The sequence below is a fragment of the Anomaloglossus baeobatrachus genome, chromosome 1, assembly GCF_048569485.1.
Source record: "Anomaloglossus baeobatrachus isolate aAnoBae1 chromosome 1, aAnoBae1.hap1, whole genome shotgun sequence".
In the NCBI taxonomy this organism is placed as follows: Eukaryota; Metazoa; Chordata; class Amphibia; order Anura; family Aromobatidae; genus Anomaloglossus; species Anomaloglossus baeobatrachus.
Window position 1 is genome coordinate 896,463,106 of NC_134353.1, and position 26,972 is coordinate 896,490,077.

Here is a 26,972-nt window from a genome sequence, read left to right on the forward strand (position 1 = left end):
AAAAAACTCGGCAAATACTCAACGTGTGAACGAGGCCTTATAAATACAGAGGTAAAATATTGACCAAATACTCAACCTGTGCACATGGCCTTTAATGTTAGGCCTAAAACACACTTCCGCAAAAAAAACGTGTGACACGGTCCGTTTTTGGGGTCCGTGTTCCGTTTTTTTGGGGCGTTTCTCCGGTACGTATGGCATCCGTGTGATGGCGTATGCGAGCCGTGTGTACGTGTAAAATGTCCGTGTTTGTGTGTAAAATGCCCGTGTATGTGTACGTGGAATGTCCGTGTGGAATGTCCGTTTGTGTGTTGCACAATGTCGTTGATACATGTCGGCTGACAGCAGACAGAGTTGCGCGATGAGAATGAACTCGGGTGAACTTCACCCGACTTCATTGTCATGCCACGGCTCTGTCTGTGTGCCGCGTACTGATTAGCGGTCACCTGTGAAGGATTCACCAGTGACGGCTAATCCCCCCGAGTGACTGAAGTGAGCAGCCCTCTCTCATACTTACCGCTCCCCGATCACCAGCGCGGCGAGGAACAGCTGTGCAGAGAATACGCGGCAACAATTACTTTGAATATGCCGGCCGCTCATTAAACAATCTCGTATTCCCTGCTTTACCCACCCACAGACGCCTGTGATTGGTTGCAGTCAGACACGCCCCCACGCTGAGTGACAGGTGTCTCACTGCACCCAATCACAGCAGCCGGTGGGCGTGTCTATATTGTGCAGTAAAATAAATAAATAAATAATTTAAAAAAACGGCGTGCGATCCCCCCCAATTTTAATACCAGCCAGATAAAGCCATACGGCTGAAGGCTGGTATTCTCAGGATGGGGAGCCCCACGTTATGGGGAGCCCCCCAGCCTAACAATATCAGTCAGCAGCCGCCCAGAATTGCCGCATACATTATATGCGACAGTTCTGGGACTGTACCCGGCTCTTCCCGATTTGCCCTGGTGCGTTGGCAACTCGGGGTAATAAGGAGTTTTTGGCAGCCCATAGCTGCCAATAAGTCCTAGATTAATCATGTCAGGCGTCTCCCCAAGATACCTTCCATGATTAATCTGTAAATTACAGTAAATAAACACACACACCCGAACAATCCTTTATTAGAAAAAAAAACACTAACAAATTGCCTTGTTCACCAATTTTATAAGCCCGAAAAAGCCCTCCATGTCCGGCGTAATCCAGGATGGTCCAGCGTCGCTTCCAGCTGTGCTGCATGAAGGTGACCGGAGCTGCAGAAGACACCGCCGCTCCTGTCAGCTCCACACAGCTAATGACGGGAATAGCGCGATCAGCTGAGCTGTCACTGAGGTTACTCGCGGCCAATGCTGAATACAGCTGATCGCGCTATTCCCTTCATTAGCTGCGTGGAGCTGACAGGAGCAACGGTGTCTTCTGCAGCTCCTGTCACCTCCATGCAGCACAGCTGGAAGCGACGCTGGACCATCCTGGATTACGCCGGACATGGAGGGCTTTTTCGGGCTTATAAAATTGGTGAGCAAGGCAATTTGTTAGTGTTTTTTTTTTTTCTAATAAAGGATTGTTCTTGTGTGTGTGTTTATTTACTGTAATTTACAGATTAATCATGGAAGGTATCTTGGGGAGACGCCTGACATGATTAATCTAGGACTTATTGGCAGCTATGGGCTGCCAAAAACTCCTTATTACTCCGAATGCCAATGTACCAGGGCAAATCGGGAAGAGCCGGGTACAGTCCCAGAACTGTCGCATATAATGTATGCGGCAATTCTGGGCGGCTGCTGACTGATATTGTTAGGCTGGGGGGCTCCCCATAACGTGGGGCTCCCCATCCTGAGAATACCAGCCTTCAGCCGTATGGCTTTATCTGGCTGGTATTAAAATTGGGGGGACCGCACGCCGGTTTTTTTAAATTATTTATTTATTTATTTTACTGCACAGTATAGACACGCCCACCGGCTGCTGTGATTGGGTGCAGTGAGACACCTGTCACTCAGCGTGGGGGCGTGTCTCACTGCAACCAATCATAGGCGCCGGTGGGTGGGGAAAGCAGGGAATACGAGATTGATTAATGAGCGGCCGGCATATGCAAAGTAATTGTTGCCGCGTATTCTCTGAACAGCTGTTCCTCGCCGCGCTGGTGATCGGGGAGCGGTATGAGCCGGGGGAAGAAAAAAACCGAGCGCCAATGTAAGTATGACTGAGAACAGCAGATAAAAGGGAAGTATACTGACTTTAATTTAAAAAAAAATAAAAAATAAGATCGCTAGTGTAAAAACGTACACGCACGAAGCGTGCTGAACACGGAGATACCCCGTGTGCGGTCCGTGCAGGAACGGACCCATAGACTAAAGTGGGTCTGTGCCTGCGTGCTGCCGGCCAAAAACGGACATGTCGTCCGGCTAGAAAAGTGCACACACGTACTTACCACACGGACACACGTTCCGTGTGATTTTACGTGTGTGTGCCATCTACCATTGAATAACATGGGTCTCCATGTGTACGTGTCTCCGGTACGTGCAAATACGTACCGCACACGTACAAATTAAACGGATGTGTGTTGCGGGTCTTATAAAAACACTGCAAAATGGGGATTTTCAACACAGCGTTTTTACTGCCAAGAAAGTAGGTTTCGGCGACCGGAAAAAATGCAGCATGTGAACATTGTCTTATATTCTGTATGTTTATCTCCTACCTCCTCATCTATCGGCTCAGCTTACATGTCAGTGAAGTCCACTAAAAAAATTCACCGTGTAAATTGACATCGATACAGACTTGTCACATTTTTCATGTGAATTTTTCAGACTGTGAAATTCAAGTAAAAAAAATAGTGAACTAACCAATTTAAAAATAGTCAAACGCAGGGTACTTTTTTACTGACTGAGTTTCGATCATTTTTTCCCTATATGCCACTTACCGTATAGGCTAATTAACTTTATATTTTAATAGACCAGACTTTCACGAATACAGTGATACTGTACTTTTTAAAATTTCTTTATTTTAGGCTAGTTTCACACTTGCGTTGAACGGCATCCGTTGCATTGCGTCGTGTGACGGATGCAACGGATGCGTTGCATATAATGACACAACAGATGCAACGGATCGTACAAAACAACGGAAAGCTTTTTTTTATTTTTTTTTTTTATTCTTTACAGTTTTACCGGCAGCAGACTATTGTGAATGATCAGCTGGTCACCCGGCGGCCGGGCGCTCAGCTGAGCGCTCTCACATGCTGGTGGCCGGTGTGAGGCAGTGACAGGGGTAATATTTGAAGACCGCTATGTGTCCCCCAGAATGTGTCTGGAAACCCTCTGAGTTTGCTATAGCTATTACTGGGAGTATAGCACAAAGGGTAACAGGGAGACAGATCCCTCCTCCCAGTCCAGGTTTTGTAGCAATCCTCATGTCCGGCATTTTCATTTAAACTCATGCAGAGCACAGCAGGGTGTGTCTCAGTTGAGAGCCAGGCTTGGTGAAGCTAACACATGCCGTGTGAGCTGGGCTGGCTCTGTGTGGAGTGAACACAGGCCAAGAGTGTCAGCCTAGAAGAACCTTATACAGATCCCTGCGGTTATCGGGGTCCTAAGGTAACAAGACTTTTTGATGCAAAGAATTTGTCTATATGCACCGGCTGTGATCCGGAAGAGACTTTGACTGTGGGAAATTGGATCTATTTATGCTGCAACAATAAATAGACTGTTGGTGTGAACACGCTACTGCCTCACCTTTTTGCCCAAACAACGCTGCTACCTCACATTATGGTGGAGAATGCGGGCATGGCAGCCTGGTTGTTAAGGGCAATGGCCTAAGAGGTACTTACCCGGAAGAAAGAAAAAAAAAAAAATAATTTTTTTTTCTACTGACTGTTTGCGGTGGATCAGCGGGTCCACGAAGCCTGCAGGCGTTGCAGCCTGGTTGCTAGGGGCAACAACCCAGTTTTCACATGTTTATGATCAAGCCTGCAAAGTTACAGTTTACCTCAGCAGCCACTATGGAGGATCTTGTAAAGCAGCTGGCCCAGTCTACTGCTCAACTACAGCAGGTTTTTGCACAAACCAGTGCACAGCAGCAACAAGCTAATGCTCAGCACCAGCGGGCGTTAGCTCAGCAACAGGAGACAAACAGCTTGTTGACTAAGCAGCTTTCTGCTCTGCGAGAAGCGCTCCCAGCGGTAACTCCAGGTCATCCAGTCCTTCCTGCGGCCCAGGACAGAGTAAGGGCGGCACTTACAAAGATGAGTGCAGAGGATGACCCAGAAGCCTTTCTCTCCGTGTTTGAGAGGACCGCTGAGCGAGAGAAATTGTCTACCGACCGTTGGACTGATGTCGTGGCCCCGTTCCTGGTAGGTGAACCCCAAAAAGCCTACCTGGATCTCAGCACGGAGGATGCCAAGGACTATGGCACAATGAAAGGTGAGATCCTTGCACGGATGGGGGTTAACACTTATCTCCGAGCCCAACGAGTGAATCAGTGGTCCTTTGAGGAGGGAAAACCTGCACGCTCACAGGCCCATGTCTTACTGGACCTTGTAAAAAAATGGCTGCAGCCGGAGACCTTGAACCCCGGACAGATGATTGAGCGGGTGGTGATTGAACGGTTTGTGCGGACTTTGCCAGCCCCCATTCAACGGTGGGTGGGACAGGGGGACCCCGGTACCCTAGACCAGCTAGTGAATTTGGTGGAACGCTACACAGCTACCCAGGAGTTGGTCCGGGACTCTGCTTCACGGCGGGCACTCCGTAGGGATACGCCCCCTTCACAGTTGGTAAAAGACTCCCGTCCCTCCTCGGGTGCTGCCCCGTCTTCAGCCCTGGCAGAGAGTAAACCCCAGACTAAGGTCAGCAGGAGTCCCGGTTCCCCAAAGTCAGACACCCGAAACAGGGACACCTCTGCTGTTATGTGCTGGCGGTGCCATCAGCTCGGGCATGTGATGGCACAGTGCCCACTCACAACAGAACCCATGGACTGCCGGTACGCTCGCCGGGTATCAATGTATGCCCATACTGTTTGTACCGTAAGCACTGTTACTATGGGGGAGGAGCCCCATCTCTGCAAAGTACGTGTTAATGGCTATACAGCAGAGGCTTTGTTGGACTCAGGAAGTGTAGTGACTCTTGTACATGCCTCCTTGGTCTCCCTGGAAAACCCTACGGGACATAAAGTAGGGGTACTTTGTATTCATGGAGACCTACGTGAATACCCTATGGAAAGGGTCACCATTGCTACCTCGTGTGGAGAGGTTCAACATGAAGTGGGGGTGATGAAAAGACTTCCATATGCTGTTATTTTGGGAAGAGACTTGCCCCTGTTCTGGACATTATGTGGGAGGCGACCTAGCCCTCTGAGGTGTATGATTGAACCAGGCCCTGAGCCGGACGATCCCGACTCAGGGATACCTGCCGTAGGGTTCACCAGTATAGGGACAGAGTGTAACTCTGCCAGGTTCCCCCTAGAGGTAATGGCAGGAGAGGTTGAGCCACCCGAGGCAATCCCAGAGTTGAACGTGTCTCCAGATAATTTCGGAACAGCACAGCTCCGGGACCCCACATTGGCTCCTGGACGTGGAAATGTACAGGTAATTGATGGTTGTACCCCAGCGGCCTGGTGCCAGGCTGGAAACGCCCTACATGGCTCTAAAGCGAGAGTTGCTCTATCGGGTTGATACAATCCGGGGGGAAATAGTGGAACAGTTGGTGGTCCCTCAGCCGTACCGCCGTCAGACCTTGGAATTGGCTCATAACCACCTAATGAGTGGGCACCTAGGTGAAGAGAAAACGCGGGAACGCATGTTTCAGCGGTTTTACTGGCCAGGGGTCGGCGCAGAAATTAAGAGGTTCTGTGAGTCCTGCCCAGTTTGTCAGTTGACCGCACCAACGCACCGTTTCCGTAGTCCTCTGATACCTTTACCCATTATAGAGGTGCCTTTTGAGCGGATTGCTATGGATCTGATCGGACCCATTGTAAAATCAGCCCGTGGTCACCAGCACATCCTGGTAGTGATGGATTACGCGACACGTTATCCGGAGGCCATTCCACTACGTCACACCTCGGCGAGGCTTATTGCTCGGGAGTTGTTTGCTATGTTCTGTCGCGTGGGGTTACCCAAAGAAATCCTGACCGATCAGGGCACTCCCTTTATGTTTAAAATTACAAAGGAACTGTGCAAACTCCTCCAGATCAAGCAGCTACGCACGTCGGTGTACCATCCCCAGACTGATGGTCTAGTCGAACGTTTTAATAAAACTCTAAAGGCTATGTTGAAAAAGGTGGTCTCCAAAGAGGGGAAAGATTGGGACATGTTATTGCCCTATTTAATGTTCGCTATCCGCGAGGTCCCACAATCTTCCACCGGGTTCTCGCCATTTGAGTTACTGTATGGCAGACATCCGCGGAGACTGCTGGATATAGTTAAGGAAACTTGGGAACAGGAGCCCACCCCTCACAAAAGCACAGTGGAATACGTTATGGGTATGCAGGATCGTATCACGGCAATAATGCCCATTGTTAAAGAGCATTTGCTGGATGCTCAGGCAGCCCAAAGTACTCAGTATAATAGAAAGACCTCCATCAGGTCTTTTAAACCAGGAGATCGTGTCTTAGTCCTAATACCTACTGCAGAAAGTAAGTTCTTAGCCAAATGGCAAGGTCCCTATGAGATCCGGGAGAAAGTGGGGGAAGTAAACTATAAGGTGTATCAGCCAGGTAGAAGAAAACCAGAGCAAATCTACCATGTAAACCTGCTGAAGGCATGGAAAGACAGGGAATGTAAGGTGGCTGACGTAACGTTGGACCTAACCTTTTCAGGTGCCTTGACAACAACAAAGGAGGAGTCCCCTGATGATGAATTGGGAGTAAGGATAGGGGATTCTCTCTCAAAACAGCAGAGACGGGAGTCTCGGAGATTAGTGCAGCGGAATACGGATGTGTTCTCAAGCCTACCCGGCCGAACAACCGTAATCCACCATGATATTGTCACCGAGCCTCAAGTAAGGGTACGCCTGAGGCCATACCGGGTACCAGAGGCTCGTAGGCAAGCCATTGCGGAGGAGGTAAAAAAGATGCTCCAACTAGGGGTTATTGAAAAATCCACGAGCGAATGGGCCAGTCCCATTGTGCTGATCCCGAAACCAGACGGTTCTTTATGATTCTGTAATGACTTCCAAAAGTTAAATGAGGTATCGAAGTTTGATATGTACCCCATGCCCAGGGTCGACGAGCTGATAGAGACTGGGACGGGCCCAGTACTTCACGACTCTCGATCTCACTAAAGGTTACTGGCAGGTGCCGCTGACAGAGGCGGCAAAAGAAAAGACCGCTTTTGTCACGCCAGGGGGCTCTATCACTATGTCGTCTTGCCATTTGGTTTACATGGGGCTCCGGCCACGTTTCAGAGGTTAATGGACATAGTGTTAGAACCCCATCAACCATATGCCTCTGCATATTTGGATGACATCATCTATAGCAGTGACTGGAGCACCCACTTATCTCAGGTACAAGCGGTAGTGGATTCGCTCAGAGCGGCTGGTCTGACGGCGAATCCAAGCAAATGTGCTATGGGTCTCAAAGAAGCCCGTTACTTGGGGTATGTGATAGGCCAAGGGGTTATCAAGCCACAAGTAAACAAAATCGAAGCCATTCAAAACTGGCCTCGTCCCCTTACCACAAAACAGGTAAGAGCCTTTCTGGGTATAATGGGGTATTACCGACGATTCATACCCAATTTTGCTGGAAGGTCGGCGCCTTTGTCCGATCTTTTAAAAGGGAAGAAGTCGGTCATGGTCCACTGGAATACACAAGCAGAGGAAGCCTTTCAGGTGCTAAAGGTAGTCCTATGTGGTCAGCCTGTCCTTGTCAACCCTGACTTTCAAAAGGAGTTTATAGTATAGGCAGATGCCTCTGAGGTGGGTCTGGGTGCAGTTCTGTCCCAGGAGGTAGATGGAGAGGAGCACCCGGTCACCTATTTGAGTAGAAAACTCACCCCGGCGGAGAAGAACTATAGCATAGTGGAGAAGGAGTGCCTGGCCATAAAATGGGCTCTGGAATCCCTCCGCTACTACCTGCTGGGGCGACACTTTCGCCTGGTGACAGACCACTCCCCTTTGGTCTGGATGAGGAATGCTAAGGAGAGAAATGCTAGAGTCACCAGGTGGTTTCTCTCCTTGCAGAACTTTCACTTTTCTGTGGAACACCGGGCTGGTAGGTTGCAGGGCAATGCGGATGTCCTGTCCAGAGGTCCCTGTATGTTGGCAAAAGTTCAACCCCGCCCGTTTGAACTGAGGGGGGGGATATGTGAGGCAGTGACAGGGGTAATATTTGAAGACCGCTATGTGTCCCCCAGAATGTGTCTGGAAACCCTCTGAGTTTGCTATAGCTATTACTGGGAGTATAGCACAAAGGGTAACAGGGAGACAGATCCCTCCTCCCAGTCCAGGTTTTGTAGCAATCCTCATGTCCGGCATTTTCATTTAAACTCATGCAGAGCACAGCAGGGTGTGTCTCAGTTGAGAGCCAGGCTTGGTGAAGCTAACACATGCCGTGTGAGCTGGGCTGGCTCTGTGTGGAGTGAACACAGGCCAAGAGTGTCAGCCTAGGAGAACCTTATACAGATCCCTGCGGTTATCGGGGTCCTAAGGTAACAAGACTTTTTGATGCAAAGAATTTGTCTATATGCACCGGCTGTGATCCGGAAGAGACTTTGACTGTGGGAAATTGGATCTATTTATGCTGCAACAATAAATAGACTGTTGGTGTGAACACGCTGCTGCCTCACTGCCTCACGTTTTTGCCCAAACAACGCTGCTACCTCACACCGGGCACTCAGCTGAGCGCTCTCACATGCCGGTGGCCGGGCACTCAGCTGAGCGCTCTCAAAAGCCGGCTGCCGGGCACTCAGCTGAGCGCTCTCACATGCCGGTGGCCGGGCACTCAGCTGAGCGCTCTCAAAAGCCGGCTGTCGGGCACTCAGCTGAGCGCTCTCACATGCCAGCGGCCGGGCGCTCAGCTGAGCGCTCTCACATGCCAGCTGCCAGGCGCTCAGCTGAGCGCTCTCACATGCCGGCGGCCGGGCGCTCAGCTGAGAGCTCTCACATGCCGGCGGCCGGGCGCTCAGCTGAGAGCTCTCACATGCCGGCGGCCGGGCGCTCAGCTGAGAGCTCTCACATGCCGGCGGCCGAGCGCTCAGCTGAGAGCTCTCACATGCCGGCGGCCGGGCGCTCAGCTGAGAGCTCTCACATGCCGGCGGCCGGGCGCTCAGCTGAGAGCTCTCACATGCCGGTGGCCGGGCGCTCAGCTGAGAGCTCTCACATGCCGGTGGCCGGGCGCTCAGCTGAGAGCTCTCACATGCCGGTGGCCGGGCGCTCAGCTGAGAGCTCTCACATGCCGGCGGCCGAGCGCTCAGCTGAGAGCTCTCACATGCCGGCGGCCGAGCGCTCAGCTGAGAGCTCTCACATGCCGGCGGCCGAGCGCTCAGCTGAGAGCTCTCACATGCCGGCGGCCGGGCGCTCAGCTGAGAGCTGTCACATGCCAGCGGCCGGGCGCTCAGCTGAGAGCTCTCACATGCCGGCTGCTGGGCACTCAGCTGAGAGCTCTCACATGCCGGCTGCTGGGCGCTCAGCTGAGAGCTCTCACATGCCGGCGGCCGGGCGCTCAGCTGAGAGCTCTCACATGCCAGCGGCCGGGCGCTCAGCTGAGAGCTCTCACATGCTGGATGCTGGGCGCTCAGCTGAACGTTCGGCCACCGTGAGACAAAATAAAGTTTCTGTGATTAAAAAAAAAAAAGATGAGCATGCGCAGTGAAAAATAAAAGATTCTGCCACTCAAAAAACGTTACATGCTGCGTTACTTCCGCCCGGTGGAAGCAACGCAGCGTCGGCCAGTGGAAGCAACGCAGGTACTTTTGGCACAATCCACACAAGTCTATGGGAATCAGCTGACAAGTCCATCATCCATACAAGTCTACGGGAAACAGCGGAATCCGTTAACGGATTCCGCTGTTTTCCAAAAGGGCGGATTGTGACGGAAGGAAATTAACGCAAGTGTGAAAGTACCGTTAGGGGAATAAAATGGGGAGATTGAGGTTTTTTTATATATTCTTAGCATTTTTTTTTAGATATTTTTAAAACTTTTTGTTTTCCTCAATTTTTACCATATTTTTAGCCCTGGGACTTGAAACTGCGATCCTTTGATTGATGATTCTATATATGACAACTGAAAAGTTGTCATAACCCGTGAACGTTTCTACATTTTTTCATGTAACACCCATCAATGTAAATGTATTTTATTGGGATTTGGTGTCATATACCAACGCTAAGTAGCAAGTATTTGTGAAGTGTAAAGGAAATGATACCTGGTTTTCTAATATTTTAAACATATAAATCTGAAAATTGTGACCTGCACTTGTATTCAACCCCCTGAGTCAATACTTTGTAGGACCACCTTTCCCTGCAGGTACTGCTGCCAGTCTTTTGGGAGATGTCTTCAACAGCTTTGCACATCTAGAGGCTGGAATCTTTGCCCATTCTTCTTTGCAAAATGGCCTGTGAGATTGGATGAAGACGTCTGTGATCAATAATTTTCAAGTCTTGCCACAGATTCTCAATAGGATTTCGGTCTGGACAGTGACTGGGCCATTCACACACATAAATATGTTTTTATTGTAGCTCTGGCAGTATGTTTAGGGTGGTTGTCCTGCTGGAAAGTGAACCTACATCCCGGTCTCACGTTTTTGCAGGTTTTCCTCTAGGATTGCTCTGTATTTAGGTCCATCCATCTTCTCATTAACTCTGACCAGTTTCCCTGTCTCTGCTGAAGAAAAGCCTCCCCACAGCATGATGCTGCCTATACCATGTTTTACAAAGTGGTTGTTTTTTTAAGGGTGATGTGCAGTGTTAGTTTCCTGCCACAATGCCAGTGTTTTCCTTGTTTTCCTTTGTTCTCCTTTGGTCTCATCTGGCCAGAGCACCTTACTCCACGTGCCATTTAGGGGACATACAGTTAAGTCCATATATATTTGGACACTGACATAAATTTTGTTTTCTTTATCCATTTACTGAAACATATTCTAGTTATAGTTATATAATGAACATGGAGATAAAGTCCTGATTTTTAGCTTTCATTTGAGGGTATTTTGAAGTTTTTGCTGAGAAGTAAACATGCGGTCAAAGGAGCTCTCCATGCAGGTGAAACAAGCCATCATTCATCTACGAAACCAGTATAAAAATCCAAGAAATTGCTACAATATTAGGAGTGGCTAAATCTACAGTTTGGTGCATCCTGAAAAAGAGAGAAATCACTGGTGACTTCAACTATGCAAAAAGACCTGGATGCCCACGGAAGACAACGGTGGTGGACGATTGCAGACTAATTAGCATGGTAAAGAGAAACCGCTTCACAACAACCAACCAAGTGAACAACATTCGCCAGGATGTAGGAGTATCAATATCAAATCTACCATAAAGAGAGGAGACTGCATGAAAAAAATACAGAGGGTTCACTGCCCGGTGCAAGCCACTCATAAGCCTCAAGTATAAGGAGGCGAGATTGGACTTTACTAAAAAGAAAATCGTAAAAAAAACAGTACAGTTCTGGAAGAACATTCTTTGGACAGATGAAACCAAGATCAACCTCTACCAGAATGATGGAAAGAAAAAAGTATGTCGAAGGCATGGTACAGCTCATGATCTAAAGCACAGCACATCATCTGTAACACACGGCGGAGGCAGTGTGGTGACCGGGCATGCATGGCTGCTGGTGGCACTGGGTCCCTAGTATTTATTGATGATGTGACACAGGACAGAAACAGCCGGATGAATTTTGGGGTTTTCAGAGCCATACTGCGGGCTCAAATCCAACCAAATGCAGCCAAACTGATTGGTCAGCGTTTCATAATACAGATGGACTGTGACCCAAAATATAAAGCCAAAGCAACCCAGGAGTTTAATAAAGCAAAGAAGGGGAATATTGTTGAATGGCTGAGTCATCACCTCATCATAACCCGGTAGAGCCACATTTCACTTGTTAAAGACTAAACTTCAGACAGAAAGGCCCAGAAACAAACAGCAACTGAAAACCCTACAGCAAAGACCGGGAGAACATTAAAACGGAGGAAACTCAGCGACTGGTGATGGCCATGAGCTCTAGACTTCCGTCAGTCATTGCCAACAAAGGGTTTTCAACCAAGTATTCCAAATTAACATTTTATTTCCAAATATTTCATTTGTCAAATTACTTTTGAGCTCCTGCGTTGAAGGGATTGAGTTTAACAAATGCTTTATTCCTCACATTTTTATGCAATAATTTTATTCAATCAACTGAAGTAAAGCAGCAAGTCTGAACTTCAACGGCAGCTGGATTGTTTTGTTCAGAATCCATTGTGGTAATGTACAGAGCAAAGATGTGAGAAATGTTGTCTGTCCAAATATATATGGACCTAAAAGGTGCTCTAGGCACATGAGACCAAAGTAGAGCCAATGGCTCTCTGATCCGCTACAGCTATCACTGTCCTGAGGATGCCAATACTGTTAGACGTTTTGCCGGCCGAGGCACCCACTTCTGACCTAGCCCATCTGGCATTCACCACGGACCTAAGGAGATAGAGATGTAACCTGACCTGCTTCTCCTTTCCAAACCTACAGCCTGGAGAAGATGAAGAAGCAGGTAGAAGAGCGTCCATAGCTCCCCTCTATGAGGAACCAAGCTGCAGACACTTGTGGACAAGGATTGTGCATGCAGAAAAGAGGAGCCGAGGAATCATTGCACTTACTAAATATCTTCACCAGAGTCTTAGGGCGGCTTTGCACGTTGCGATATTGCACGTGCGATGTCGGTGGGGTCAAATCGAAAGTGACGCACATCCGGCGTCGCAGTCGATATCGCAACGTGTAAAACCTTTTTGATACGATGAACGAGCGCAAAAGCGTCGTTATCGTATCATCGCTGCAGCCTCCGACATTTCCATAATGCCGGTGCAGTGACAGGTACGATGTTGTTCCTCGCTCCTGCGGCAGCGCACATCGCTGTGTATGAAGCCGCAGGAGCGAGGATCATCTCCTTACCTGCCGCCCGGCTGCAATGAGAAGGACGGAGGTGGGCGGGATGTTTACATCCTGCTCATCTCCGCCCCTCCGCTTCAATTGGCCGCCTGCCGTGTGACGTCACTGTGACGCCGCACGACCCGCCCCCCTAAGGAAGGAGGCGGGTCGCCGGCCAGAGGGACGTCGCACGGCAGGTATGTGCATGTGAAGCTGCCGTAGCGATAATAATCGCTACGGCAGCTTTCACTAGATATCGCACGTGCGACGGGGGCGGGACTATCGCTGCAGCATCGGTAACACATTGTTACCGATGTCGCAACGTGCAAAGCCCGCCTTATCTGAGAGCAACCACCTCACCGGATGGAACCGTATTTGCTGCATATGAGTTGACTCTTCATACAAAAACCACTAGGCTTCATGCGTCTGTATATTCCTACACTAGTAACTATTTGCAGCTGCTCCTGCGTCATCCGTTTTTATGGACTATTTGTAGTGCCCCGCACATCACAATACCAGGAATCAGAGGTTAGTTAAGTGCCCCCTGGAATCTCCTACTTTCCCTTTTATCACTGCCATGGCAGTGAAGACCTCCGCATAGCAAATGTATAATGCAATGTGATCATGAGTCATCCGGAATCTCCCCATCACTAACTGTAAAAGATCATGTGACGTTTTTGCAATAAGAAACCTTATGATACATCCAGGCCCCTAAGGGCTGGTGCACACAATCCGGACATGCTTCATCCTGGATGCAGAGTCTTATCCTACGGCCTCTTCTCCACTAGCGATTTTTTTTTTCTCCAAATTCCCTCGCATTGAGAAACGGTTTGCAATCTTGCAAATGGTTTCCTATGATGCTGTCTCCATTTTCCCTTTTTTTTCCAGACTCTGCACGGGCTCTCCTTGAAATCGCAGCATGCTGCGATTTGATGCGATTCTCAGCTCTCTCACTCCCATGCAAGTCAGAATTCGGGTGGCATGCGCATGTCACACGGATCCTGACACTTGCATACCGGGTCAGACTGGCTACCGGAGGAATCTCCTGTAAAACCAGTCCTGACCGCTGTTACCTGCACTGAACCCCGGAGCTGTCCCCTGAGCTCCAGACTGCAGCCTGAACAGCGAGCGCCGAGTGATGGATTCCCCGGCAACTGCTGGTCAGGTCAGCACAGCTGCAGACAGATCAGGCAGACGCTGCAGCTCAGATTACAGCTCTGGAGCTCAGTGCAGGTAACCGCGGCCAGGACTGGTTTTACAGGAGATTTCTCCCGTAGCCAGTCTGACGCTGCTTACCTAAAAACTCACATAGCACTCGCATGACGCTCACATGTCATACGGATGCTATGTGAGGGAAAAAACACACATTGTACGCAGATCACACGCAGGATACTCGACTCACATTTTGAGCCGAGTATTGCTGTGATTAAAAAATCGCTAGTGGAGAAGAGGCCTACGGAGAACACTCACATCTCCGCAGGAGACCGCAGTTGCCCGTGCACGCGATCAGGGCTCAGGCAGCTTCTCCCTTTCTCTCTGTTCTCCCTGCAGAGAACACTCCCGTTTCCGCAGCATAAACTGACATGCTGCAGCTCAGAAAGCCACAACGCAGGTCAGTTTACCCTGTGGAGAAAACAAACAGTGGGCATGGGATTTCTGTAAATCCTATCCACTTTGCTTGTACTGTACAATTCAACATTTTGAACATAGCAAAAACATGCTGCATCCAAAACGCTGCTATTCCCGATCGTAGGCAAGTACCCTAACAATCTCTACCACCTCCACCTCAATACTTTTCTGAAATCCATTATTTTATTATCCTTGCATCAAAGGGAATTTGCCAGCAGGTTTTTGCTATGTAATATGAGACCAGCAGGATGTAGGGACCAAGAGCATGAGTCCAGCAATGTATCACTTATTAGGCTGCTTGTTATTGTTTCAATACAATTAGTGTTTTATCAGCAGGAGATCATCACTAGATGACTTGGTTTCTCCTGCCTCTTAAAGAGGTGGTTCACCCGTTTTCATTATTAGCCACATCGATATTATGTTGAAAAACAAGGTTTCTCTCAAATACCTTGTCTTGCCAATAGTTCCTTTGAGCAGCGCTATTGCGGACTGCTCTCCCCATCGCGTGAACCCCAGAATCTGTAACTTCTGATGTCTGGTGATGTCAGGTCAACTTCCTGTTGACCTGACATCACCGCGTCCGGCCCCAGTCTTCCTGAGTGACTAGGTTTTGGGCGGAGTTTTCCCGCTTGTCACAGCCCAACGTCACTCCTGCTTGCGCGCTCTACAGGGAAGGAGGAGGGAGCAGGGAAATGCTGCACTGTGACGCTGGGCTGTGATGAACGGTGAAACACCGCCCACAGCCCAGTCACTCATGGAGACTGCGGCCCACCTCAGTTGACGGGACCTCTCCAGATCCCAGAGGTCATGGAGCCCGGCGGTCACGCGATGGGGGTGAGTAAACCGCAATAGCTTTGCTCACAGGCCCTATTGGCAGCGCAAGGTATTTGAGAGAAACATTGTTTCTCAACATAATATCGAAAAGACCAGTAATGAAAATGGGTGAACCACCTCTTTAAGAGGGTGGAGACACCTAGTCATCTAGTGATAACTTCCTGTTGGTAAAACACTAATTGTATTAAAATAACAACAAGCAGCCCTTTAAGGCCCCCATACACAGACTAATGTCAGCTGAACCCACCAATATCGACGGGTTCTGACAACTGTCTAATGTGTATATAGGCGCCGACCAACTGATGGTTGGAAAGATATCGATCACTCACGTCGAATTTCAGACTGCCATTTGCTTCGGTCTCCCACAAATGAGATGCCAGCTGACTAGTCAGCAGTTTTATCATAGCATTTGGCTGATCAAGCGCTCCTGTGTATGGGAGAATGGGAGATGTTTATTGGCCAAGTGGTTGTCCAAAGCATCGTTTGGTCAGCAACCAGATAATCTGCATGGCCGGCCTAAGTCAACTGCTGTGTGTAACCCCGACCCCAGCACTGATTAGCTTCTTTCTGCCAATGCATCGTTCAGGAAAAGCTGCCAATCAGTGGTGTGGGCGGGGTTATACAGAGCTCAGCATTCTGAGCTCAACATCTATAGCAGAGAAGACTGTGGTTTTATCACAACTGCAACACACAGGAAAGGGTGACACATTGCAGGAAAGATAATCTCTGCCCCTACATCATGCTGCTGTCAGATGAGTTGGAAAAAACCTGGTGACAGATTCCCTTTAACAAAACTGTTCCAATTTACAACCTGTCCCCTCCATGCATTTCTGCCCTACTCTTCCAATTCTTTGCCACATGTGATTATGTTCTTTCACTTATGAGAAAAAGATGGCATTCCATTTGGATCTTTCTCACCGACCCATAGTCTTACATTGCTGATTTAGATCTTGGCCTACAAAAATAATTTGACATGTGAACAACCCCCTTGACTATCATAGATATGAGTCCTATGATAGTCAAATAAGTGAAAAACGTATGAATGAGCCCTTAGGGTAAGAAAAAGCAGAGACTATAAAATACTAAATCATTCATTGTTAACCCTAGAACGCGCAAGCATAACAATCTACCATAGAAAACAAATGATCTAGCAGGCCTGCGAGGCCCTAGGTATGCGTTCTAGGGTTAAAAAAAATAAAAATAATAGCTTGTGTAATTATTCCCTGGCTGCCCGGGTATCTTATATTATAAGGGTTCGCTCACACTAGCATATAACCCGGTCAAATGCTATTCGAGGTTTTATCAGATAGCACTCAGACCAATGTTATACTATAAAGCAGAAAGTAAAATAGGGACAAGGTAAGGGTAGAAAACAGCTCACCGAATCGTGGAGCAACTGCATTGTTTGGAGAGGAAACGCCCGGCGCCTCCCAGGTTGAGGCTTCAATTTCAGCAGGAAACAATACAAAAAATGCTCCAGTGATAATCCATCCAGTATAAGGCTATGTGCGCACAGTGCGTTTTTCGCGGTGTTTTTGCGCGTTTTTCGGGTGCGTTTTTGGCCTCAAAACTGCAGGACTTGCTTCCCCAGCAAAGTCTATGAGTTTTCATTTTTGCTGTCCGCACACATCTGTTTTTTTTACCTGCGTTTTTGAGTTAAAAAAAAAATGGACATGTCAGTTCTTTCCTGCGTTTTCCCCCCATGCAATGCATTGGAAAAACGCAGCAAAACGCAGCCAAAAACGCACCAAATCGCGGCAAAAACGCATGCGTTTTTTTATGCGTTTTTTCGACGCAGGTGCGTTTTTGTGCGTTTTTAGCGGCCAAAAACGCACAAAAACGCAGCGTCAAAAAGACGCAGTGTGCGAACCTAGCCTAAAACACCCACTTTATTTAAAGGTCATTAAAATCAAATTGCCACCAAACAATATACACTGCAGTGGGAAACCAACGCGTTTCGGCTTAAGGTGCCTTAATCATGGTATACTAAATAAAATGGTCTTTTTATACTGGCAGGATTATCGCTAAGGCATTTTTTGTAATGTCATACTATGGGGCAGTGCCGACCATTGTTTTTATTTCTCATGCTGATTCAGCATGAGAAAAAAATGGCTGCATACTGTGATTGGCAGCGTATATTGGATAGCGTGCACCCATTCAAGTTAATGGGCACACGTAAAACATCGAACTACACTTATGTCATCTGAGTTCATGAAGGAGAAGGAAGAGGAGGGACTCAGCATCAATTCCAGAGTGGAAAAATGTATCCAGCAAGATATAAAATAGAAACTTTATTCAGTAATTAAAAATCCAAAGTATCAAGGTTTCAACAATTCCATAAAAACGTCATGGCTTGATGCGTTTCGGACAAGAGAATATGAGTCAAGTCCTTAATCATAAGCCTTATGATTAAGGACTTTACTCATTCTCTTGTCCGAAACGCGTCAAGCCATGACGTTTTTATGGAATCGTTGAAACCTTGATACTTTGGATTTTTAATTACTGAATAAAGTTTCTATTTTATATCTTGCTGGATACATTTTTTCCACTCTGGAATTGGTGCTGAGTCCCTCCTTTTCCTTCTCCTTCACATTCTCACGGACCTGCCTGTCTGGTGGATTGCATGCATCCCATCCAAGCTGAGAGAGAGCACATATACGGGTGAGCTGAACTTTTTTTTTCTTTTTACTAGGTCATCTGAGTTCAGTCTGATATCTGGCAACACAGACAATGGAGAAGTTGGAGAAATTAAGTACTTCATCTTCTCATTTGGGTTCTAATTCTCATGCAAGAGAATCGGATCACAGTAAATTACACTCGATTCATGATCGTAGCAGGGTTTGAGCCGAGTGCCATTTGCATATTTGGCCCAATTCTCTAGCATGAGAGAATATACGCTTATGGGAGTGACCCCTAAGACCTACTGACACAACTTGAAGATCTTAAAGGGTATTGTTTCTAAGGGTATGTGCACATTTCCAGGTGAATTCTTCCTGGGAGTAGTTTGGACATATGCACACCAATATCAAAACAACTTGCTGTGCATATATTCAGGGGTTTTTTAAACAATTTTTTTTATCTGGTTCAGACTTCAAAAGTCGTGAAGTGTGTTAAAGAAGTGACAGATCCATTCTCCTGGCATGTTCTGCTGGAAGCCGCTCATTAATAATACATACAATTAAAAAAAACAAAACATTAATACAAAAGATGTCAGACAAAACTTAAAAAAAACACTTTAGGAAAAGCACAACAGGCGTTTTTCCAAAAATATCTTTTGCAGGAAATGTTCCGTCGGTATGCTGCTGTCCATAGTACACCATGTGCACCTACGCTAAGGGCAGAATATGTCCCTTCTTAGCGAGGGTCCCATTGATGACATTTTTTAATTCCATATCAGAACATGTCATGTTAGATATTGTATAATAGTAGTTTAAAAAAAAATAATAATATATATTTTCTCACTAGCCAAAATTCAAAGGATGGGTCTATTCCTATAGCTATCAATGGAGAAAACAGATGAAAAAAAGTTTTATCAAACTTTCTGACATTAATTTTTGTATTTTTGTTATTTAAGGCTAGTTTCACACTTGCGTTGAACGGTATCCGTTGCATTGCGTTGTGTAACGGATGCAACGGATGTGTTGCATATAGTGGCACAACGGATGCAACTGATGCTGCAAAACAACGCAATTCGTTTTGATTTTTTTTTTTTTCTTACAGTTTTACCAGCGGCAGACTATTGTGAACGATCAGCTGATCGCTCCCTGCAGCCGGCCGCCGGATGATCAGCTGATCGCTCCCTGCAGCCGGCCGCCGGATGATCAGCTGATCGCTCCCTGCAGCCGGCCGCCGGGTGATCAGCTGATCGCTCCCTGCAGCCGATTGATCAGGTGATCGCTCCCAGTAGCCGGCCGCCGGGTGATCAGCTGATCGCTCCCTGCAGCTGACTGCCGGTGATCAGCTGAGCGCTGTCACTTGCCGGCCGCCGGGTGATCAGCTGAGCGCTGTCACTTGCCGGCGGCCGGGCAAGCCAGCGGGCGGGCGCTCAGCTGAGCGCTGTGACTTGCCGGCGGCCGGGCATGCTGGCGGCCGGTCGTTCAGCTGAGCGCTGTCGCTTGCCGACGGCCGGGTGCTCAGCTGAACGTTCGGCCACCGCGAGCCAAAATAAAGTTTGATTTAAAAAAAAAAAGAGCATGCGCAGTGGAATCCAGAGGATTCCGCTGCTCAAAATAACGTTACATGCTGCGTTCCTCCCGCTGGGCGGAAGCAACGGAGCGTCGCCCAGCGGAAGCAACGCAGGTCCTTTTGGTACAATCCGTCACCCATACAAGTCTATGGGAAACAGCGGAATCCGTTAACGGATTCCGCTGTTTTCCAAAAGGGCGGATTGTAACGGAAGGAAATAAACACAAGTGTGAAAGTACCCTTAGTTTAATATTTTTGGTTGTCCTGCACATATGATAAATCTGAGTATGAAACAAAACTTTCCTCTATAAAGATAGTGAACGGATTAGTCACAGATATACTGCACAGACTTCCTGACTATGGTTTGTCTTATCTCCCTACAGAACAAGAACAAAGATGCCGCCGCACCCTCCATGTTGTGGTCTTATCGTGATTGGGTCTAAAGTACCCGGTGAGAAATTTTGTATTTTGGCTACAAAAAAATGTATTGTCTGTGACCCCTAAATCATCTTGTATTGATTAACTTTCTCTTTTAAAATAGCTGTAAACTACAGCTCTTACTACTTTATATCACAAAAATGAGTACACCCCTGACATTTTTGTGAATAGTTTATTATATCTTTTCATGGGACAACACTGAAGATCTGACCCTGTGATACAATGTACAGTGTCAGTGCGCAGCTTGTATAACAGTGTAAATTTGGTGTCCTTTAAATAACTCAACACACAGCCATTGTTGTTTAAATTGCTTTAAAAGTAAGTTTACAGCTATGTGAAAATGGACAAATTGTGCCCAAAGTGTCAATACTTTGTGTGGCCACCACTATTTTCAAGCACGGCCTTAATTCTCTTGGGCATGGAGTTCACTAAAGCCTTACAGGAGCCGCTGGATCCCTTTCCATCCTCCATGACGTCATCACAGAGCTGGTGGATGTTAAAGATCTTCGCTCCTCCATGTTCTGTTTGAGGAGGTCCCACAGATGCTCTATAGGGTTTAGGTTTGGAGATGTTTAGCCAGCTCAGTACCTTTACCCTCAGTTTTTGGGTTTTTTTTTTAGCAAGGCAGAGGTCGTCTTGAAGGTGTGTTTGGTGTTGTTATCATGTTATACTGCCCTGTGGCCCAGTTTCTGAAAGGAGGGAATCATGCTCTGCTTCATTATGTCACAGAATATGTTGGCATTAATGGTTCCCTCAGTGAACTGTAGCTCCCCACAGCCAGCAGCACTCATGCAGCCCCAAACCATGACATTCCACCGCCATGCATGACTGAAGGCATTACACGCTTTTCTTTGTACTTCTCAACTGGTTGCCACCACGCACACTTGACGCCATCTGAACCAAATAAGTTTTTATTTTGGTCTCAGCAGACCACAGGACGTGATTACACTAATGTATGTCCTTAGTCTGTTTGTCTTCAGCAAACGGTTTGCAGGCCTTCTTGTGCATCATCTTTAGAAGAGGCTTCCTTCTGGGACGACAGCCATGCCGACCAAAGTGATGCAGTGTGTGGTGTGTGGCCTGAGCTCTGACAGGCAGACCCATCCCTACCCCTATAATCTCTGCAGTAAAGGTGACAGTATTCATTTGTCTATTTTGGAAACACGACCTCTGGATATGATGCTGAGCACGTGCACTCAGCTTCATTGGTCAACCATGGCGAGGCTTGTTCTGAGTTGAACCTGTCTTGTTAAACCGCTGCAGTCACTTTCAGGGAGTTCGCAATCTTCTTATAGCCTCGGCCATCTTTCTGTAGAGCAACAATTCTTTTTTTCAGATCCTCAGAGAATTCTTTCCCATGAGGAGCCATGTTGAACTTCCAGTGACCAGTATGAGAGAGTGTGTGAGAGATAACACCAAATGTAACACCCCTGCCCCCCATTCACACCTGAGAACTTGTAACACTAATAAGTCACATGACATCGCGGAGGGAAATTGGCTATTTGGGCACAATTTGTCCATTTTCACTTAGGGGAGTACTAATTTTTGTTGTCAGCAGTTTTGACATTAATCGTTTTGTACATATTGGAGGACATCAAATTTCCCCTGTTATACAAGCTGCACACTGACACTGCACATTGTATCACAGAGTCAGATCTTCAGTTTTGTCCAATGAAAAATATAATCAAATATTTACAAAAATGTGAGGGGTGTACTTACTTCTGTGATACACTGTATATAGTTTTATGGCATATTGGTTTATATATACAGTAGATATCAGTAGTCTCCATTATGTGTTTGTTATGTGGAATTACAACTGCCACAGAAAATTCCTCCCCAAATATCCACCTTTTATTTGATCTCATCCACTTTAAAGGACATATATAGAGAATATTTCCTTATTTATCCAAGATGATCAGCCATACTCCCTTCTTCTGTCTCACAACCCTTCTCAGATCATGCTTTTCTCTGTCTGTTAGGCATCCTTCACGTACGTGAAAAACCGGTACCGGTATCATCGGTGTTTTCCATCAGTGTGCCGTCCATGTAATTTAACAAAGAATTCAATTACAAAGCTACTCCTATACTTTTCAGTGTTAAACATGTACAGTGCACAGATGGTATACGGGTGCCTTCCATGTGCTGTACGTGTTTACAAGGATCCATATAGTCCATGCTGCCAGAAAAAAACAGACGTGAAGATATGGATACCACACGTACCAGAAACACAGACATGTGGAGGTGGCCTAAGAGGTGGCCGTCCCTTCGCTGGTGGCCGTCCCTTCGCTGGTGGCCGTCCCTTCGCTGGTGGCCGTCCCTTCGCTGGTGGCCTTCCCTTCGCTGGTGGCCTTCCCTTCGCTAGTGGCCTTCCCTGCAGTGCTCTGTTTGTACTGTACATGATAAGTGCCGTGTTACCAATCATTTAGAAATTTTTGAACATTCCATAAAAATAGGATCATTTTTACGCCTGAAAAAAGCTAATAATTAACAATATGGGAGGAATCCAAAAAGTTGGTTAACAGAAAAAAAATCCTAAAACTTTCAAATTTATTAAATATGCTTTAAAAACACAATAGATGACGATATCATTGAAAAACTCCATTTAAGACCTCTTTCACATGTCCGTGCGTCCTGTACGTGTATGGTCAGTTTTCTCACGTACCGGAGACACGGGCACACGTAGACCCATTAAAATCAATGGGTCTGCGCTCACGTGCGTGTTCTGCCATGGAACGTGTGTACGTGTGGAGCATACGTGTGCCCGTGTGCTCCACACGTCAACATGTCTGTTTTTCTCCGGCACCACGGGTGTCACACGGAACGCAAACGGACCACACGGAGGTGTTCCGTGTGACACGTGCCGGAGAAAACACACGTGTATGAGAAAAAAATAACAAAACTTTACTCACCTTCTCCAGCCCTGCAGTCTCTCCCGCAGCTGTCACTTGCTTCTGACTGCTGCTCATTATGCTCATTGAATATTCACTTCACTGTGGCCGGAAGCAGCAGCAGCGGGGAGTCGGCAGGACCGGAGACCGAAGATCAGCATCACGGACAGCGACGCCAGGGACAGGTAAGTAGAAAGTTCCCGTTCTCCGTGTGTTATCATGGAGAACACTCGTGAGCCATAAACACTGCTCTCGGAGGGCAAAACGCACCTTTGACACGTCCGTGAAAAACGTGCGTGATTTTTCACGAACGTGTGAAAGAGGCCTAAAAAGGTAACAGACAGGAAACTAGATGATACAAGGGAAGAAGAGTAAACGTAGACAATATACAAATACTACAGGGTCCTATGAATGTGACTAAGGAATGGCTCTACCTTGCTGCGGAGGTTGGTACCGTAAAAAGCGCAAATGGCGCCCCCGCTCACCGAAGACTCTCCCTGGGATTCCTTTAGGGACAAATAGAACCTGCCCATACCAAAAGTTATCTACAAAATGAAGATTTGACTGTGAGGGGTTAAATAACCAAACGAGCAACACCACAATGAGTGTAGTCACTGCAAATAGCCAAATAGAAACACAAAAAAGCAAAAAGTCCTTAAAAAATGGCTAGGGTTAACTGGTGCGCACCGCAGTGCCCAGCCAAAGAATTAAATAGAACTTCAGAAAGATCACAAGTCAAACCTTTTTGATGGATTTGTTCACAAAGGACGGTCTCAATGGAATTGCTGGGAAACTTATAAAATTCGCAAATTATACTAAGATAGGAGGAGTAACCAACACTGGAGAGGAAAGAGATCTATTTAAAAGGATTCGAACAATGGGCCAAGGAGAACAGAATGGTGTTTAACAGAGACAAATGCAAAGCCCTACATCTGGGTAAAAGAAGTGTAGAAAGCATAAATAGTATGGGAGGAATAGAACTAGCTGATAGCACCGGGGAAAAGAACTTGGGCATAATAGTAGCTCTTAGATTCAACATGAGCCAACAGTGCGGAGCTAAATCTAAAAAGGCCAACAAAATTCTGGGATGTATCAAGACAAGCATTGAATCTAGATCAAGAGAGGTAATTATTCCCCTCTACTCTGCCCTGGTCAGACCCCACCTGCAATACTGTGTACAGTTCTGGGTGCCCCAATTCAAGAAAGACATCGATATATTGGAGCAAGTCCGGAGAAGAGCAACCAAGATGGTAGAAGGTCTGCAAACCATGTCATATGAAGAACAGCTAAAGGAACTAGGGATGTTTAGTTTGAAAAAGAGAAGGCTGAGCGGAGACTTAATAGCGGTCTACAAATATCTGAAAGGTAGTCACAGTGCAGAGGGAACTACTCTATTCTCATTAGCACAAGGAAGTACAAGAAGCAATGGGATGAAACTGAAAGGAATGAGATTCAGATTAGACATTAGGAAAAACTTTCTGACAGTGAGGGCAGTCAGGGAGTGGAACAGGCGACCACGGGAGGTGGGGAGTTCTCCATCAATGGAAATCTTCAAGCGGAAACTGGATAAACATATATATCTGGGATGATTTAGGAAAACCTGCACCCGCAGGGGGTTGGACCCGATAGCCCTTGAGGTTCCTTCCATTTCTACCATTCTATGATTAACGCATTTCTCCTGTGCTCTGATTTTTTATGATTACCATTCAGTAACATAGAACACTGTAAACGGTTTTGTAAATGATTGTGGAATAAATGTTGCTGAGAAAAAAAACACGTCATACAGATGTCACACGCATGCTAGGCAAGAAAAAAATATTGTACACTCGCATAGCACTTACATAACATATGGAATACCAAACAGATTCCACTTGCACCACTTTTCTGGATGAAAATCCTTGCAATTTCTTATACGCAGTTATGAGTGAACCCTAATTCAAACCCCACCTGCTGTCTGCCAGACGGGTTAACCCAGGGGTCTCAAACACGCGGCCCGCGGGCCGCATGCGGCCCTTCAGGTGGCTTCTTGCGGCCCGCTGGCCCGTGGACCCGGTAAAGATGGCGACCGGTGCAAGAGGCCGCAGCCTCCAGCTATCTATTTCAGTTTACAGTTTTGCCTTTGCTGGGCACAGTAAAGTTCTCGCTGCAGAACACAATAACAGCCGCCTGCCAATCAGAGGCAAGCACCTGCTCCATATGACCTCAGATGCTTACCTGTGATTGGCCAGTGGCTGTTGTGCAGTGAGAACTGCTCTGAGTGCTCTGCACGCGCTGGCAGAAAGTTCAGCAGTGACAGGCAGGAGCTGTGATCATTATCGGGTCCACATGCCTGCATGCTGCTGAGCCGACGGAGGATAGGTGAGCAGAATGTTTTTGTGTGTTTCTGCCGCTGGCTGAGCCTGCACAGGGTGTGTGTGTGTGTGTGTGTGTGTCAGCTGAGGCTGCACAGGGTGTGTGTGTGTGTGTGTGTGTGTGTGTGTGTGAGTGTGTGTGTTTCTGCTGCTGGCTGAGGCTGCACAGGGTGTGTGTGTGTGTCCGCTGAGGCTGCACAGGGTGTGTGTGTGTGTGTTTCTGCTGCTGGCTGAGGCTGCACAGGGTGTGTGTGTGTGTGTGTGTGTTTCTGCTGCTGGCTGAGGCTGCACAGGGGGTGTGTGTGTGTGTGTGTGTGTGTGTGTGTGTCAGCTGAGGCTGCACAGGGGGTGTGTGTGTGTGTTTCTGCTGCTGGCTGAGGCTGCACAGGGTGTGTGTGTGTGTGTGTGTGTGTGTTAGCTGAGGCTGCACAGGGTGTGTGTGTGTGTTGAGGCTGCACAAGGTGTGTGTGTGTGTGTGTGTGTGTGTCAGCTGAGGCTGCACAGGGTGTGTGTGTGTGTGTCAGCTGAGGCTGCACAGGGTGTGTGTGTGTGTCTCTTAGCTGAGGCTGCACAGGGTTTGTGTGTGTGTGTCTGTTAGCTGAGTCTGCACAGGGTGTGTGTGTGTGTGTGTGTGTTTGCTGAGGCTGCACAGGGTGTGTGTGTGTGTCTGTTAGCTGAGGCTGCACAGGGTTTGTGTGTGTGTGTCTGTTAGCTGAGGCTGCACAGGGTGTGTGTGTGTATGTGTGTGTCTGTTAGCTGAGGCTGCACAGGGTGTGTGTGTGTGTGTGTGTCTTAGCTGAGGCTGCACAGGGTGTGTGTGTGTGTGTGTCTGTTAGCTGAGGCTGCACAGGGTTTGTGTGTGTGTGTCTGTTAGCTGAGGCTGCACAGGGTGTGTGTGTGTGTGTGTGTCTGTTAGCTGAGGCTGCACAGGGTGTGTGTGTGTGTGTTAGCTGAGGCTGCACAGGGTGTGTGTGTGTGTTAGCTGAGGCTGCACAGGGTTTGTGTGTGTGTCTGTTAGCTGAGGCTGCACAGGGTTTGTGTGTGTGTGTCAGCTGAGTCTGCACAGGGTGTGTGTGTGTGTGTGTGTGTGTGTGTTAGCTGAGGCTGCACAGGGTTTGTGTGTGTGTCTGTTAGCTGAGGCTGCACAGGGTTTGTGTGTGTGTGTCAGCTGAGTCTGCACAGGGTGTGTGTGTGTGTGTGTGTGTGTGTGTGTGTGTGTGTTAGCTGACGCTGCACAGGGTGTGTGTGTGTGTCTGTTAGCTGAGGCTGCACAGGGTTTGTGTGTGTGTGTCTGTTAGCTGAGGCTGCACAGGGTTTGTGTGTGTGTGTGTCTGTTAGCTGAGGCTGCACAGGGTGTGTGTGTGTGTGTGTCTTAGCTGAGGCTGCACAGAGTTTGTGTGTGTGTCTGTTAGCTGAGGCTGCACAGGGTGTGTGTGTGTGTGTCTGTTAGCTGAGGCTGCACAGGGTGTGTGTGTGTGTCTTAGCTGAGGCTGCACAGGGTGTGTGTGTGTGTGTGTGTCTGTTAGCTGAGGCTGCACAGGGTGTGTGTGTGTGTCTTAGCTGAGGCTGCAAAGGGTGTGTGTGTGTGTGTGTGTGTGTGTCTGTTAGCTGAGGCTGCACAGGGTTTG

General features: G+C 47.7%; 1 protein-coding gene across 3 annotated transcripts in view; it reads left to right on the forward strand.

Annotated features, from left to right (window-relative positions):
- Positions 1-26,972, forward strand: part of LOC142255321 (von Willebrand factor A domain-containing protein 5A-like) — a 415,890-nt gene that overhangs the window by 264,440 nt on the left and 124,478 nt on the right. For 2 of the 3 annotated variants that reach the window (XM_075326894.1, XM_075326885.1), the window contains exon 2: positions 20,051-20,118. The exons of the other annotated variant lie outside the window; for it this stretch is intronic. In XM_075326894.1, coding sequence (XP_075183009.1) covers positions 20,064-20,118 — 55 coding nt within the window. In that variant the 5' untranslated portion in view covers positions 20,051-20,063. The remainder of the gene's footprint in view (positions 1-20,050; positions 20,119-26,972) is intronic. 3 annotated transcript variants of the gene reach the window in all.